This window comes from Apteryx mantelli, chromosome 7 (genome assembly GCF_036417845.1).
Source record: "Apteryx mantelli isolate bAptMan1 chromosome 7, bAptMan1.hap1, whole genome shotgun sequence".
Taxonomy (NCBI): domain Eukaryota; kingdom Metazoa; phylum Chordata; class Aves; order Apterygiformes; family Apterygidae; genus Apteryx; species Apteryx mantelli.
In genome coordinates, this window is record NC_089984.1 from 2746024 (window position 1) to 2763222 (window position 17199).

Sequence of the window (17199 nt, forward strand, 5' to 3'; positions counted from 1 at the left end):
GTGCTGCCCGGAAAACACCATTCGAATCCGAGCCCCTGCCACCACTGCTCAGAGCGTCTGCCGGCTGTTTGGCTGCTATCTTGCCACTGGATCGGGGTTGTGTGCTATAGCTTCCTACCCCGAAGCCATAGGTGAGGGTTTATCTCACTGGAGATCAAGCAGCTGCAGAAGAGACCACGAGGGATTGAAGGCAGCATTTGCATTTAACAAAAAAGAGGGTTGGGCACTTAGTTCAGAAGTTGCAATAATTATGCATGGCTGCATTTCACCAGGATGCGAGCTCCCTGAAGCAGCAAACCAAGTGCCTATTTTAAAAGCAAGTACAGGACAAAAAATTTCAAAGCTTTGCAAAATCTCAAAATCATATTGAAACCATCACTGCTGAACACCTCCTGGCACAAAAGGATATGATTTACAGACCAGAGCAATGATGTCATCACCAAAGAGACCAGCAAGCCCGGAAGATCTTTCTACCAGCTGATGTGTCAGCTCCATGTGTACACCAGTCTGGCAAGCAGGGCTTTCCTAGACTTGTGCCCCCATTGGGGTGCCCTAGCTGGTGCCTTCTGTTCCCTGGGAACAGTCTTGAACCCTACAGTGCTCTTGATATTCTGTATTCTTGAGTTTGGGTCAGTGGGACTCAGCAGAAAGTCAAAGCAGAGCTTATGGCTCCACCATCATCCTATAATGCCCCATGAGTGTTTGCAGAGCCCTTAGGTAGCTTCAGGGACTATTTGGCTCTTTGTTTTCATCGCTTGGGATTTATTATGTGGCCTCCTAGTTTATACTGATTGCACAGTTGACTCCCTTTCAGAAGTGGGCCTGAAGCTACAAGTTTTGGAAAAGCCTGGGGTGGCCAGGGTGGCGTACTCCAGGAATGCCCTGCTGCTTGCTAGCAATGGGGCAGCAGAGCTGATGGAACGTAAGAAATGGCGGGCTGTGAGTATTAACACAAATGTAAGTGGTAAGAGGAAAGGCAATCTGTCAGTTAGAAGTCAAGGGAGGGGATTGCTTAGACCATAAGACATGGGCTCCACTTATTAGAGGACAAAGTGGCAGAAGAAATGCTTCTAGAAGAAATGCTAGAAGCTGCATGTCATCTAGTCTTGAGCTGCAGGCTGGGTTTGTTTGCTGCCACTTCCTGGAAAGTTGTGTTAGGCTAACAGAGATGCAGCAAGCCATTACAGGCATGGGAAGAGAAGACAGCTGTACTATAGCAGCTGCGGTCAGGACAGGGTGCTGTATGATACCCCCCCCCCCCCCCTTAGTGCTTTGTGGTCAGAGCCTACAGGATGAAAGGCTGAGTCCTGAGACTGTGACAGTTCCATTTTGACCACTGATCAGGAGGACTCCCGTGTTCCTGTACCAAGACATGGAAAAAAGGGATTTTTCCAGTAGACTACAAATTTGTTCCACATTTCTGTCTGCAGCTTTTCTTTAGTTCTGCCTTTAAATACGGACCTTTATTTAAAAAAAAAAGAAAAGAAAGGAGAACTCCATACTTCTGGAAAGAAAATTGAAATTCAATCTTTTAGTATCACAGCTCGTTGAAGAATATAAATAAGAGACAGGGAGAGAACTTAGGCGGATGCAAAGGGTGACTTTTCTTCTGTTTCCTGCTGCTTCTTCCAGACGGTCCCTCCTGAATTAGCCCAGTGTTAACTCAGCAAAATCCCAGCTTGCAGAGCAGCAACAGCATTGCAGGGGGGGGCTGACAGCTAGCAGAACAACAGTAAGCGGAAAATCCCAAGGCAGCCATGCTCAGCTCCAGGAGGAGGGAGAGATCCGGCATCCTGTTACAATCCCAGCAGCATACACACCTTTTCTGCTGTTGGTTGCCTTTTTCAGAGGGGAGAGAGAGAGGAAGGAGCGGTCAGAGAGCAGAGCTAGAACTGCTGTTGCACCAAATTCCCATTTTGCCATGGGAGGCTGCATGCACAAGGCAGAGGAGAAGGTAAAGCATGGCTTAGCAGCTCCACTGAATGCCAGTGTCCTATCACCATCCTGTCCTAGTGAGGGCCAGCTCTGGACATGTCTGGTCTCTGACGCTGAGGCCCTCACCCATACTAATAGGCTCTAACTTGCAAACTAGTAGACTGTGCCCCAAGGTGCCACCTGGGAAAGGCCAACTAGCTTTTGAGGGTGTTGGGTGGTTGGTGGCCAGGGACTGATTGAAAATCCATGCATCAGAGATGAGGGGATGCTGGACACCGGCCCTGCTTAATTTACTAGTATAGACATAACCAACACAACCTGTCCAAGACAAACACACTTCTCTTGCAATTCCCAGTTGGGATGTGCACCCATGCTGGGGTCATGCTACAGCCGCTTGCCAGAGATGGTCAAGACAGTGGGGAGAGCCCCAAGGATGAACATCCACACCTAGAAAGCTCAGGACAATCAGTCTTGTCAGCAGAAAGTGGCTGCCCTCAAGATAATTTAGCCCCCATGCCATCAACTGAAGCACTGACATCGAAACAGAGCCCTTCTCCGTGCTCGTCTTTGCAGGCGTGTGCAAAGCACAGTGCTGTGTGCTGCTCCAGCCCAGTCCTCATGCGGACACCCTGCCAACTTGGGGAACCATAGCCAAGAACAAGCAACCGTTGTGGCCAGCTGCACACTCTCCAGGACTTGACAGGCAGGCGCAGATCACAAGGGGACCTCCCATCCCCTGCCAGACCCCCTGAGTCACCACCTGGCAGAGGAAGCACCCCCACTTCCTGCTTGGAGCTGGAGCTCTCTGCCACACATGGCTTCAGATCTCCACACGGGCTGAGGAGCTTGCACGGATGTGTGGGCGCTGCTCACTCCTGCTTGACACCGGATGTAAGGCAGTGATTTCATCAGGACCGCCGCCTTGTAGAAAGCGAGCAGCTGTGCTGGGACTCTGGTGAGGCACCCAAGAGGAACTGCATGGTGCTGAAGGATGGGCTTGAGGCTGGACCGGTCCCTGCTCTGCATGTTGCAGGCTTTCAGCTCTCAACCAGACTGCTGTGGTCGAAGGCTGGAGACTGAAGCTGGAGAGCTGTTTCTAGTCAGGGCTGACTGCAGTGAACCCAGTCGTTCACTTTTCCTCTGGCCCACAGGGCATCAGCAAGTAAAAGTGATGTCCCGTGACACTGTAGAGAGCACAGAGAGTAGAAATACTGAGTGATGTAGCAAGGGCCAGGCTGCCAGAAGGAATGGGCTTATGTTTCCTAAAGGGCTGCATCCCAAAGGACAATGGTAGCAGATGAGGAAGGGCCAGGGCTACATGGAGGTATCAGGACCAGGTAGTAGGACCAGCACAGCCAACACAGAGCTGGTCCCACTGTGACATGGCTGGGGAGCGGGACACCAAACTAGCAAAGCAATAGCATATATAAGGCACAGCGTTGGTCGCTGGCCTCTGCCATTCAGCACTGGAGTTTGGAAGTGTCTCTTGCCACATGTGTGCATCCCATCTGCTGCCCCAGCACCTCTTGGGGCCATGGGCCACAGGAAGTGAGCCAGCTCCGGATATGGTGACGCACAACCACCGAGTTTTGATCACCCCAGGGAAGGAACTGGATTCTTTGCCTGGGTCCCTAACGCGTGTCTCTGTATTGCCCTTGCTCTTTCTGTCTGCTGCCCTTCCTGTTCCATAGATACGGTGTCAAAAGGTGTCACACTAAAAATACCGTTGGTTAGAGGCTAGCATGCACACCTTGGTACGTGGCCAGCTCTCTCCTCAGCCTGCTCTGTGCTTGAACTGAAGGCAGGATGGAGAGAAATTAAGCCCAGACCCGCTTTAGACAATTTGCATTTGGACACAGAGCAGTTCTGAAGTTTCTTTCAATATCTCTGCTACTTTTCAGAAGCCATGGGCCACAGGAACGGTGAATCCCAAAGCTAAATAACTGTACTGCTTCCAGCCAGACATATATTTATATCTGTATGTATATGTATTGCTCCATCGGATACACGAGCAACCAGGAATGCCACTTTCATAGGGTGGCATCTAAGTGTGAAGACACAATGAAAGACTGGAGAGGGTCATCCACCAGGGATCAAAGAGCCAATGTAGACCTAGTAATGTACAGGATTTCACACAGGGAAGAAACAATTAAGCAAGGCCCTGCATAAGCCTGGGGCTCTGGTGTAGGAAATAATGTTGCAACAAAGCCATGGACGCAGAAAATTTCAATAGGATGGGAGTGTGATTTTAGTTTTAGAACAAAACTGATTTAATTCATTCATGTTCACCCTCTCATACCCAAAGGGTCATAGTCCCCAAGAAGCCTGTGTCCAAGAAGTCTTGGCACTTTTCAGGCACCAAGATGTATGTATCCAATTTGTCTGACCAGAATTCCTTGCCGTGACCTGGAGGGAAAGGGGTGCTGCCTAGCAACTTGTCCTCATCCTCTCCTGGTTTCTCCTTAGGTTGGTGACCACATGCTGGTTTTGGATAAGCCCCTTTTTCCCTCAGCAGGGATTGATTGCTCCATCCTGTCCCACCTCTGCAAGTCAGCAGGATTACTCACAGTCCTCTGTCTCTTGGCCCGGGTGTCCTGGGAAGCTGCAGGGATCTCGGTGAACTGCTGATTTTGGTGCTATCAACACCTGCCAGTGGTAGAGCCCTTTTCCTGCTCTTTGTTTCTTCTGGTGCTTCCAGCCCTAATACTCCCATTCGTGCCTGTTCATAACAATCTCAACATTTCTATTACAGGTCTCCTCAGCTGGGCGACAACCCTTGCAAGGTGTGCAGAGCTGAGCTGGCTTTGAAGGAACTACTGACCACCCATGCTCTACAATGCACAGTGGAAAACCTGGCTCTTAGACTGGACAAATGACAAGCGGCAGGCAGAAGAGCCGATAAAGGTAGGTGGGATGTCGCTTCCTTCACTGGGGAGAAATAAGCTCTTCTGGACAATGAGGTACCAGCTGCCACACCATGAGATATGTGGCTGCTGCATACAAATATGTTGTTTTTTTCCTGCTTCTCTCCTGGCACAAGACGGCTGTGTGTTCCTTCTCTGCAGTATCACCGCACCAGCCTTGCTCTACCCGCCTCACTCATGGTAAAGCTGGGAGTGGAGGTGACACACTCCTGTCTACAGTTCCAAGCTTTCAGGAAAATGTTAGAGCTGGACTCAAGTCTGCTCTTGGAGAGAAGAGCAGCTATATCTAAGTGGAGACCAGTCAAAGTATGGCAACCACCAAAAGCTCTCTCTCACAACCAGCTGAGCATCCCGTTTGTGGGTCACTGTCTTTGGGTGTTTGAGGTTATTAGCTAGTGGCCTGGTGCTGGGGACCTTGCCATTGCGTGTATGTGGGGGGGGGGGGGAGCTTCCCATCACCCACCCCTGGCAAATGGCTGGGATGACAACACCTTTTAAGATAAGAATGTAAATGGTCTGTGCGTGAAATCAATCAGATGCACAAAACCCTGGAGGGCATTCATGAGGAAGACGTCCATCAGCTAGATTAAACAGTTACCCAGGGAGCTTCAAAGAGACTTCCGAAGCAAAGCAGTCAGCCTGAAAAGAACAAAACTGTGTAACAAGGTGGGGAGACACTTTGGAGTAGAAAGTGCAGCAGTGAAAACCTGGTCTGACGCTGCCAAAAGTTGCCCATCGGCATCCATACCTCTGCCTCAGCCAGGCAGAGCAGCCTCCCTGCCAAATGCCGAGAGGATTCTGCATCCAACTAGTTGGCCAACAGTACAGGGTGCAACAAGCAGGGACCCACAGCTGGGGTGTTTATGTGACCTCAACCGGGGCTTTCTACCAGTGTGTGGAGCAGCAGGCTGTAGGGAGCACCATGGTTCCCATAGAGCACCCACATCCCCTGCAGGAGGGATGTGCAAGGAGGGGAACGAGCACGCCCAGGAGAAGGGGTGTACAGGTAACCTACCTGTCCTGTGAGAGGGGTTGTCTGTGCATGCAACAGTGTGTGTGTGTGGTCAGAACTTCTCAGGGTTAATTACAGATAGGTGCCTAGAAATTTTTTGTTAATTTTAGAAATTAACACAAGTGTCTGGTATTGTGGTTTATCTGTTGTATTACTTCTATTGATCCTGAATGTATAGTTCACTGATCGCTGGTTAATTACATGCTATTAATCAAAAATGATGTGTTCAGTCATCAACTTCAATCCTGATTTAATCAATCCTGATTTAATTTAAACTGCATGAACTGAGCAGTTTTTCCCTGCAACAGCCACCATGCTGCTTGTTGGTGTGAAAATGTGTGTCTGATCAATGGTGACATAGAGCGAGAGACAGATGGAGCTGCTAGGGGAATATTTTGAGCTTGAGATGTTAGACAATGAGACCCAGACAGGTTTTTCCTAGAGACTAAAGCCCCTCTGCCTATTCAAATTGAGCTCACCACCACCCGGGAGGGACACACAAGTCACTGTGAAGTGTGTAGATCCACAGAAACCTAGGGGAAATGGCAGACAGACTTCTCCAAGGCTCCTGGTCACCTTGGTGAGGGAAAACAGGGAACTTCCCCTTCCCCATGAACTACACAAGCACTGCAGCCCCTCTTCTGTGGGCTTGCACCACCACTAGCAATCCTAGGGGCAGTTTTACATAGCTCTGTGCTGGCCACAAGCCTTAGTATTGTAAGACCCCCTGGTAGTGATGTGAAAATGCCCGTTCCGAGGAGCGGTCCTATCCCTGAAGAGCCATATGATGCTGGCTGCAGTCTCTATCCTCAACCTCAAATTTCAGATGAAGGAATTCTGTCCCCCAGGTCCAGGACTGGCTGTCCCCCTCCTCTCCTTGGGTATCTCTCCCTCTGCCAAGCTGGGAGACCAGTTTTAGGCCACCAGAGCAAAAGGGAGTCTGTCTCTTACCTCTTACCCCACTACAGAAGAGGGTCCCTGCAAAGGAGGAGGTGAGGGAGAGGAAGGGCAGGTTGTTAATGGGAATATTCAGCCCTGTATCGAACAGCCCTTGCATGTATTCACACACTTGTCACTGAGGCCCCTGGGTCTCTGGCATTTGTCTTGATTGTCACTTGTTATTGTGAGACACTTTTTTTCTCTTCTACCCTTTACCACACTAGCTCTCAAACTGACCCATGAAATTTTTATGGCTGCATGACCCTGCAGATACTCTGGAATAATGTGCTGAGGACTCAGACAATGTGATTTTAATATCACATATTTTCTCATCAGCTCTGAACACCACCTCAACAGTTAGAGCAGCTGATCAGCTTCATTGCAGCAAACCCCAAATCAGGCTTTTCTCACTTGCCAGCTGAGCCAGATCTGTGTGAGTTGACCAAAATATAGTCACCTAAGACTAATTTGCACTGTAGGTTCCATTAACAGACAAAATAATCCTGATTTTTTTAAATTTTACAACACACAAATACATCATTTTACAATGTAGTAAAAAAAGGACTTAACAAAAGTCTCTCAGAAGAGAAACTCCATTACATACATTTCAGAAGATTAAATATTCCCCTGTCCCTCTGGGTGACCCTGATGGTTTGCTCACAACTCGCATGGTAAATGTAAAAGGCGGAATACTCCTAGCTAGAAATAAGCGGACATCCTGTTCTCTGCCGGTGCAGAAGAGATGGCAGCTAAAACAGGCAACAGCAGGGCTTCACTGGACAGGTACAACCACATGGGGAAGCAAGGGAGCTGCTTTCTGGCTTCGCTCTGCAGACATGTGCTCCAAACGCTCCGTGTAGAATCCATTGAAGTCCAACCTGAGAGACAAAAAAGGGAAGTTTCAGCAGTCTGCTTGCTCAACGCTCCCAAACAGAGCGGCACACAACAAGCTGAAAATGCTCCCAAAGGCCTCTGAGAGGTCAGTGCTGCAAGTACTGCAACACATGCTCATTGGAGTGCTTTACGGCTCACAGGCAGCAAGGGGATCCAAATACACACAAACTCTTTTATGGGGACAGATGAATTTCAGGATAAAGTTTGACAAAATGAAGGGTTTGAACCAAAGCAAAGCATTTCATGTCAGAGCACTGGGCTAACGTGGCTCCACTGCACCAGGCACCTGAGCTCGTGTCTCCACACGGGACTGCCCCAGGCTGGGTAGACAGACCAGCTTGTTCAGAATGAGGTTGGGACATTTATACTGTGCAGCGTATGTTGTCAGTGACATCTCTTCTACGCTTGTGCCTTGAGTGTCCTCCTGCCATTGGCAGGAAGGGTGGGGCTCCCTCAGTACCACTCTGTGTCTCTGCCAGCACCCAACTTTGACAACAGGCAAAATTTCATCAGTTATAGTTGTATAAAATACATCCGAATAGATCAATTACTAATAGTTTCTTCTCTGAAGCCACAGCTCGACAATACAACCCTGAAGATGTGTAACTCAGGGACAAGGCACGGTGGCCCATGGGTAAGGGCTGCAAAGTCGCTGCACCTTCCTGGGCCACATCTACCAAACTGCAGCCTTCCCATGTAGGTGGACACACTGCTGGCAGCTCCTGAACAGGAAGGCAATGCATGGCTGCCCAAACCTCTGCGAGATCTGAAAACCTCCCTAGCAGTATTGGGTAGGGGGATGTGAAGCTATAACTGCTCAGTGCTATCCACAGTAGATATTTTTTCAGTCACTGTGCTCTGGGAGAACGAGACTCTTAAGCGAGCAGGAATATGTCAACCAACACACAGCACGGTATCATGCATGCTGAAACACGCTTCTAACGGAAGCCTCTTGATACAGACCAAGAGGACAGCTACAGCAACACAAGGCTTGAATTAATGCCTGTCATCCTGCAGATACTGAATTTCATCCAACTGTTTTTAATCCCTTGTCTCCAATTGTGCTCATCCACACATCCTACATAACATTTGTGGCAGGGGCACTTGGTGCCCTGGCTCCCTCCCAACAGCAAGATCTCAGTGCACACAGCTTTTCTGACAGATTCAGAGGGGGAAGGAGAATGCAAGAACACACATACGGATCAGGCACCTGGAAGGACTGTATGATTAAGTGGTACTTTTTTCTGAGTGACCAAGCAGTAACCCTACATGTTCATGTCATCCAAGAAAAGGTATGCTTTCATTTGTCTCCACTTTTCCCCTGACTGCAAAAGCAGTAGCTATGTCTTGAAAAGACATGTGGGGCAGTTTCCCTCCTAAATTATCTCTTTAAACATCGAACTTCTGTATTAATATCAGTATGAAATCCACCCTATCAGTGTAACTATTGCAAAATGCTGCAGTTTCCATTACCACCATCTCCTTGCTAATAGGAGTACACTTCAAACAGATGCACAATTCAAGAAAATGAGTAACTGGTTGAAAGGTGCTCAGCCAAAATCACAAGTACTGCTGATACATTTAAATGCATCTGTAAAGTGGACAAGATCGGCAATATCACAGTCTTATCTCCTCAATAATCAAAAAAATCTTTCAGGCTCCACAAAAACACCCAGTTCCACTACTGCTGTGGCCTTCCTTAGACAGATTTCTGGACTATGAAGCCACCTAATACATGCGCAGTTCTTACAGACAGGTACCCCGGGAACATTCAGCAATATTAGATATAAGTCCGTGAATCACACAAAAGTTACTCTCTTCATTTCTCAAGTAAGTTGTTGTAATACTAAATGAATGGGCACAATATTTGAGCTTCATGTTGCTTAACAACCTTACACAAACGGCAACAAATTGTTCCTTGACATTTTTTGTGACTGCAGAAAACAGAGCCTCAACAGATGGAATTTATCTGTTGCTCTCTCCTGGCTGAAAAGCTGTCTTTTCTGGCTGGAACTTTTATTCATTAGTTTTTGCTTCACATCATACATGCTAGTGGTCTTCCTCTTAAGCTTAGTCATTGCTATTGCCTCAGACTGGTAAAGGAAGGATATCTGATAAACGTTATCAGCAGTTATGTGCAACATTTCAGAGTATTTGGAATCAAGTCTTCCATCTGACAGTTACTAATGTTGAAAGAGACATCTGACATTACTATGCTGTAATTCTTCTCCTTTTCACTAGTGGAATGTGAAAGAGCGACTGTAGATTTTCTGCAATTGCAGACTCTTTGCCATTACTGCTGTTGATGAAGACAGGACACCTGAGCAGCACTTCCACATACTGAAGATCTGCGAATTGTGTGCCCCACACTGCTTTGAAGGAAATCCTCTAGATGCCCCTTTTCTATTTTTTAGTGCTACAAATACGATGGTTGTACCTCAGTCACTCAGTAAAAATTTACCAGTACTGTAAACTGAATAAATATTAACCAGGATCACATAAATAAAAGCCCAGTACCAGAATTATGAACAAAAGGTGTATTTTATCTGTTTTACACTGTGACCATCATCTTTGAAATGTAATCATGTAAAGAGGTTATCTTATGTAAGAAAAAAACAGTATATCTTACAAACACTTCTGTCTCTCTCTCAGATGTGTTATTTCAGATGGGAAGTTTCCATCCTGGTTCTTGGGTTCCTGTTGCCATAGAGTCCAGGACTCAATCCAATAATCTCTACAGACTGAGTGAGAGCTAAATGCCAGGTCTGGGCACTCACCATGAGACTTTCACTTTTTAAAACATTATTGAGCAGCCTGTAGAAATGGAAACACATGTTCCCTTTATGGCCTGTTATCATAGAGTATTTCAGTTAAAGAAATTGGGATATCTGTTTTGTTATGAAAGGTTCAGCCATGTCCAGCATGTTGGTGAAGACTCACATGGTCCTAGAAGGTCCAAACTGGAGGACTTGAGAGTGATGATAGTCCTGACAGTACAAAGACTCAGACCTCTGCAGCCCTTCAACAGAACTAGGACATGGAAATACCTGGGGACAAAGGATGGACACCCTGTTCCAAACAGCTGACTGCAGCTTAAGTCACATCCTCAGCGTAAACTGCCAGCGAAAGCATTTTGTTTTCTTACGTACTGCGTCAATCACCATACTTCTCTTTTCTTCTGAAGTGGGAAGTATTCAGCGTAAGAACTAGCTCTCCATATTTGGAAGAACTGGCTCCACAGCTGCCACAGCTCAGGAGTCACCTCCTGCTAGAGCTAACACTCCTGTGGGTAGCTCCAGCCCATGGCACCAGAGACCCACAATCTAACAGGATGCACAGCCAGTCGCCATGGTGCAGCATTAGCCTGTCCCACCATCCTGGTGGAAGGATAAACAGTTGACAGAGAGTGGAGAAGGCAATGATAAAGGGGTAAACCTACAATGCTAAGCGTAGGAACAGTGTTGGAAAGTAGGCAACAGCTGAGTTATTGCCAGAAAGGGTCTTACATTGATGTAACCCCTGGCATTGCATGTGATAAAGTATGATGTAAGGTTGTGGGACTTCTACTGTCATGGAAAGAGTGGTCAAGGACTTGACATTGTTCTGAATTCCTCAGTGAGCTGAGAACCAACTCAAGACTCAGACAGAGCTAGATGATCCCACCAATGAGAAGATCTCCACATGTTCTTTATGAGACCTAAGGACCATGGGGCCGTGATGTTCTTCTACTAAGAGTGCAGACCACTTGGTCTTCAACACTGCACTGGCCATGCCCAGAGCTGCCTGCAGCAATGTCCAAGAGGCTGGATCATGGAGGTACTTGCCATTAAGGTCATCCCAGATGTCTCCTGGAGGAAGCATCACAAAAAAGGCCAGTCTGTTCAGAAGCTTGTACTGGTAATGATAAAAATGCAAGCGCTCAATAAGGAGGGAGACAGAGCTGGAACACTGAGGAGTATATGCTCTTGCCTGGACAACTCAGCTGTTTGTAGTCTTGATCCCCAAATCTAGCCTGACTCTGGATGCTGCTGTGACACCTGGGAATGATGGCAGTGAGGGGAACACAAGAGCTTAATACCTTTAGCCAGTCCATTTTTCTACAAATGGATTTTCCCTGAAATCTACAACAGTTCCACTGATAATCTGTAATGTCCAGGCAGATGGAAGTTGATATAAGATAACCAGAAGGCCTTGATAAGTTGCATCATCATTTTCTAAAAGGATCCACAGACTTAGTTGTTCTGGTTTGTCCCAAAAGGAATAGCAATCACTTGAACAGTTGGGGCCTCCACTCACAGCCACAGAAAAGTCTCTGTAGAGTTTTCAAGATGAAAAGGAGACTTCAGCCTCTGGTCACGTCAACACCCTGAGTGAATCAGGGTTATTGGGAGTAGGGAGGAGGGGTCTTTACCCATCTTCCCATTTCAGGGACTGAGTATCAACCAACTTGGGCAACAGGCACAAACTGAAACATAGACAGTTCCATCTGAACATGAGGAAAAACCTTTTCACTGTGAGGGTGACAGAGCACTGGAACAGGTTGCCCAGAGAGGTTGTGGAGTCTCCTTCTCTGGAGATATTCAAAACCCACCTGGATGCAATCCTGTACAATGTGCTCTAGGTGACCCTGCTTGAGCAGCAGGGTTGGACTAGATGATCTCCTGAGGTCCCTTCCAACCTCAACCATTCTGCGATTCTGTGATTCTGGAGGCAGGAAGATAAACTCTAACCCTGACAGGGGAAGGAAGCAGCAGACTTCAGAGCAACAAGCAGTCCTGTGGCATCACATCCCCTTTCAGATGTCTGCAAGTACCACTGTCCTCCTTTTCATGACAAATACTGTCTTCCAAGGAAGAAGAAAGACATGTAATTCTTTATAGTGCTGTGGGAGTTGGTAGGCTAGACTCCACTCCTGGAAGCACCAATGGTAACAGGAAAGAAAGATTTCAGTGTTTATCCTTGGTCTCAGCTCTGTGACTCCTCAGGTAGACTGGTGCCAACAGAGGAGGTCAGTGGCTGTTTAAATGTATGGTAGTTGCTGGTCAGGAAGTTCTCAGGAGAAGTAAAGGACAACTGAAAGCCCAGTTTCCTGCTGGAACTCTTCACAGAACAGCATTTCAAAGATTGGTGCCAGGAATCCTGGAAAGCACTGTCAGATACTGTTAGAAAAAGAAACTGAAAGCTTTAAGAGCCATGGTATTAGGCAGGGATGGGGTTTGGAAAGCTAAAACCCATCTGGAGTTGAAACTGGCAAGGGACGTTAAGGGCAACATAAAGGGCTTCTGCAAGTACATAAGCAAAAGGAAGGCTAGCCCACTGCAGGGGGCCTGGTAACAAAGGATACAGAAAAAGCAGAGGTACCAAATGCTTTCTTAGTCTTGGTCTTTATTGGTAAGACCAGCCTTCAGGAATCCCAGGCCCATGAGACAAGAGGGGAAGTCTGGAGCAAGGACGACTTATCCTTGTGGAAGAAGATCAGCTAAGGGAACCCTTAAACAAACTGGACATACACAAGTGCATGTGACCTGACAGGATGCACCCACGAGTGCTGAGGGAGCAGGCCGATGTCATTGTGAGGCCATCCTTGATTATCTTTGAAAGGTCATTGTGAAGTTCCTGAGGACTGGAAGAAAGTTAATGTCACCTCTATCTTCAAGAAGGGCAAGGAGGAGGATCCAGGGAACTACGCACCAGTCAGCCTCACCTTGATCCTTGGGAAAGTGATGGAGCAACTAATCCTCGATACCATTTCCAGACAAGTGAAGGACAGGAAGGTGACTGGGAGTAGTCAGCATGGATTTACAAAAGGGAAATTATGCTTAACCAACCTGACAGCCTTCTATAGTGAGATGACTGGCTTGGTGGATAAGGGGAGAGCAGTGGATGCTGTTTATTACAACTTTAGTAAGGCTTGTGACACTGTCTACTGTAACATCCTCACAGACATGCCGATGAAGTACAAGCTAGAGAAATGGACAGCAAGGTGGACTGAAAACTGGCTGAACTGCCAGTTCACAACCAGAGGGTTGTGATCAGCAGCGCAAAGTACAGCTGGAGGCCAATGACTACTTGTGTCCCCCAGGAGCTGATACCCCAGGGGTCAATACTGTTTAACATCTTCATTAATGACCTGGATGATGGGACCAAATATATCCTCAGCAAGTTCACAGATGATACAAAACTGGGAGGAGGGGCTGATACACCAGATGGTTGCGCTGCTATTCAGAGGCACCTAGACAGGGTGGAGAAATAGGCAGACAGGAACCTCAAGAAGTTCATCAAACAGAAGGGCAAAGTCCTGCACCTGGGAGGAATAACCCCTTGCACCAGTACAGGCTGGGGGCCAACCAGGGAGAGAGCAGCTTTGCAGAGAAGGACCTGGGGGTCCTGGTGGACAACAAGTTGAACATGGGCCAGCAATGTGCCCTCATGGCAAAGAAGGGCAATGATGTTCTGGGTTGCACTAGGAAGAGCTTGACAGCAGGCTGAGGGAACTGATGCTTTCCCTCTGCTCAGCACTGGTGAGGCCACACCTGGAGTGCTCTGCCCAATTCTGGGCTCCCCAGGACAAGACAGACATGGATTTACTGGAATGAGTTCAGCAAAGGGACACAAAAACGATTAAGGTACTGGGACATCTCTCATATGAGAAAAGGCTGAGAGCGCTGAGTTGTTTAGCCTGGAGAAGAGAACACTCGGGAGGAATCTTATCAATGCTTATAAATATCTGATAGGAGAGTGTAAAGAAGATGGTGCCAGACTCTTCTCAGTGGTACCCACTGACAGGACAAGAGGCAATAAGCACAAATCAAAACACTTAAGAAAACGCTTCTTCACTGTGAAGGTGGTCAAACACTGCAACAGGTTGCCCAGAGAGGTTTTGGAGTCTCCATGCTCGGAGACATTCAAAACCCAACTGGACGTGGCCAGGACAACCTGTTCTAGCTGACTCTGCCTGAGCAGGGGCTTTGGACCAGAGGTCCCAGAGTTCCCTTCCAACCTCAACTATTCTGTGATTCTGTGATTCCTGAAGATTAAGCTGAAGATTGAATGACCAGCAAAAAACACAGTTCACAAAGACCAAATAAAGCAGAGAACAATAAGGCTATACTTAAAGAAAACAGAAGACAGGACAAAGTACAGTTAGGAGAATGGTCAAAGTACTGTTTATCCCCATGTATCCTTAAGCAGTTAAGAAGAAGTAAATAAGGACCTGGTATGTTCTGCACTAAATATAAAAGAGATTGGGACAGGAATCCCTACAACAACAAAGCAAAAAGAAAATATATCTGATTACCAAGTTATCAGGCACATTTACGAACAAGACTACATACCACCAATGGCAGACTCTAGCATATCTACCACTGAAAGCATTACAACTTTAGATGGAAAATATTCTTAAAACTGGTGAGTATCTCCTTGGTAAACAAAGGGCCTTTCCTCAGAAAAAGATGAAAGGAAACAATCAACACCTAAAAAGGACCTTAATTTCTAGCAAGTCCTGTAAGAATTATTTACGATTGCTTACACATGAAAATAAGGCTACACACTGACTTACAGACAGCACCAAGAAACTAATGGATGGTTAAGACGGCTCTGTTCTGTGTGCCTGCCTGACACCTATGACAAAAAAGATAAGTCTTGAGTGTCCTGGGCTCACACGCACAGTTACAGTGCTAGTGTGTCTATTATGCATACAAACATAGAACAAGCACTTAAAAAGAATTGGTCTTTAAATATTTTAGATACTATAAACTCCTAGCCTATAAATTATGCCTATACCACGCCTCCTCACTGGAAAAAATAAGTAACCACAGAAAGAAATTGTGTTTTTCATACATGCCTAACAGTCTGCAAGTACCATCTTTGACGAGTTATAGCCTTTGCCAGGTGTGGAATGGCTAGTGTCCAACAACTCTAACACATGACTTCCACCAATGTGACTCTTGAGATGTCAATTCCTGACCCTCGTTTGCCCTCTTCTTCTGCAGTCATGTGCATGCCTCAGCTGAGCATTTCCAATCTGCAGGCTGCTAAGTTTTACTGGTGTTTAACTATTGAAAAACATATCCTAGCCACAAACACCAAAAGCCACTACCAACAGCAAACTCCATAGTTGCAGTTATTTCAGTTTTTCTCATAAAGTGCTGGTAGCAGAATCACAGAGCAAGAAGCACTGTGTTTGCATAGCACACATGCTCAATTGAAGATAATGGTCCTAAAGCATTATCTGTGGTTCATCAAAGCTAGAAATACCAAGGTTGGTCCCTTCATGCTACACCACAGTATAACACATCTTAAAAAGCCCAACAACACTAATATGTAGCACCTCTATAGCAGCTTTTCATATATAAATATGAATCATTTCAAAGAAGCCCTTGTGCTCCCCATTTTATTGAAAAAGAAACACAGAGGTTATAGAGCAGCAGCAAATCCTGGATCTCTTGATTCTTACAGTATACCTGATAGAAAATACTGTGTACTGGACTTCTAGGTACTAGTTGAGTAATTTTGATTCCTAAAAAGCTGGTAAGTATTAAACATATTTACGGATGCTTATTTAAATAAATGCATGATGTGAATTTAAAACAAAATAGCCATTTCTGACAAATTCCTTGCACAGTTCTCTCATCCTGGATTACTTGTGCTGTATTCTGAATAAGCTTATTCAGGAAAAGTTTGTCTACACAGTGAGATAATCCCCATGAAAACTATCTCTTGAATTAGATTTACAACACTAATAGACAAATTTCACTTAATTCAAATAAATGTATATATATTTTTAAAGCCATGGGCTGAAATGCAAAGCAATGCTTCTTGTTTCAGTGTGCTCATTGATGGGGCAGACATGCACAGTTATAAACAGCAATCATTTCTCCTGGGCTGAGTAACACGGGAGAGGAAATTACTGAGAGAAAACTACTGGCTCACCTGTAGATGATGTTGAGCATGCTATGCTCACAGTCATTGGTGCTGTAAACACTCAGTTTGTCCAACAGGTCCAGGAGATGCGTTGAGAAATTGCTATCAAACTTGTTGATAGTTGCCTCAAAGCCAGATGTCAGGTGCAGGTTGTCGGCATGCTCTGCTAAAAGCTGTTAGGAGAAAGTAAGAGTGGCCCCATGTGTTTGCTGATTCACACTTGCCAAAGAGATGCAATCACTCCTTCCCTTTTTCCAGACCCGCACAAAAATACTGCCATAAAACTTGACAATTGTTTAGCCACCGAAATACATTTTTTGAAACAACTGCAAGGTCCTGGGCAGTTAAAAGCCTTGCCCTGCCTATCTGGGAGAACCCCCAAAAGTACATCCCAGTAGAGCGGAGTTATCTTTATATATATGCTGTTGTTGCTTGTTTTCAAGCAGCAGGAAAAGTCTGCAAGCAGAAAGGGAGTGTCCCCTAAACCAGGCTATAACCTCTGGAGTACTCTGATTGCCTTGCAGTTGGATGGCCCCAGGGGCTGTCTGCCAAAGTGGAGAGTGAGGTTCCAGC

General features: G+C 46.4%; 1 protein-coding gene across 2 annotated transcripts in view; it reads right to left on the minus strand.

Moving 5' to 3' along the window:
• Positions 1-7295: 7295 nt before the first annotated feature.
• The window catches only part of TUBGCP2 (tubulin gamma complex component 2), a 36825-nt gene continuing 26921 nt past the window's right edge, over positions 7296-17199 (minus strand). For both annotated transcript variants that reach the window (XM_067299641.1, XM_067299642.1), the window contains 2 exons: positions 16636-16799; positions 7296-7688 (listed from right to left, as the gene is read on the minus strand). In XM_067299641.1, the coding sequence (XP_067155742.1) occupies positions 7583-7688; positions 16636-16799 (270 nt within the window). In that variant the 3' untranslated portion in view covers positions 7296-7582. The remainder of the gene's footprint in view (positions 7689-16635; positions 16800-17199) is intronic.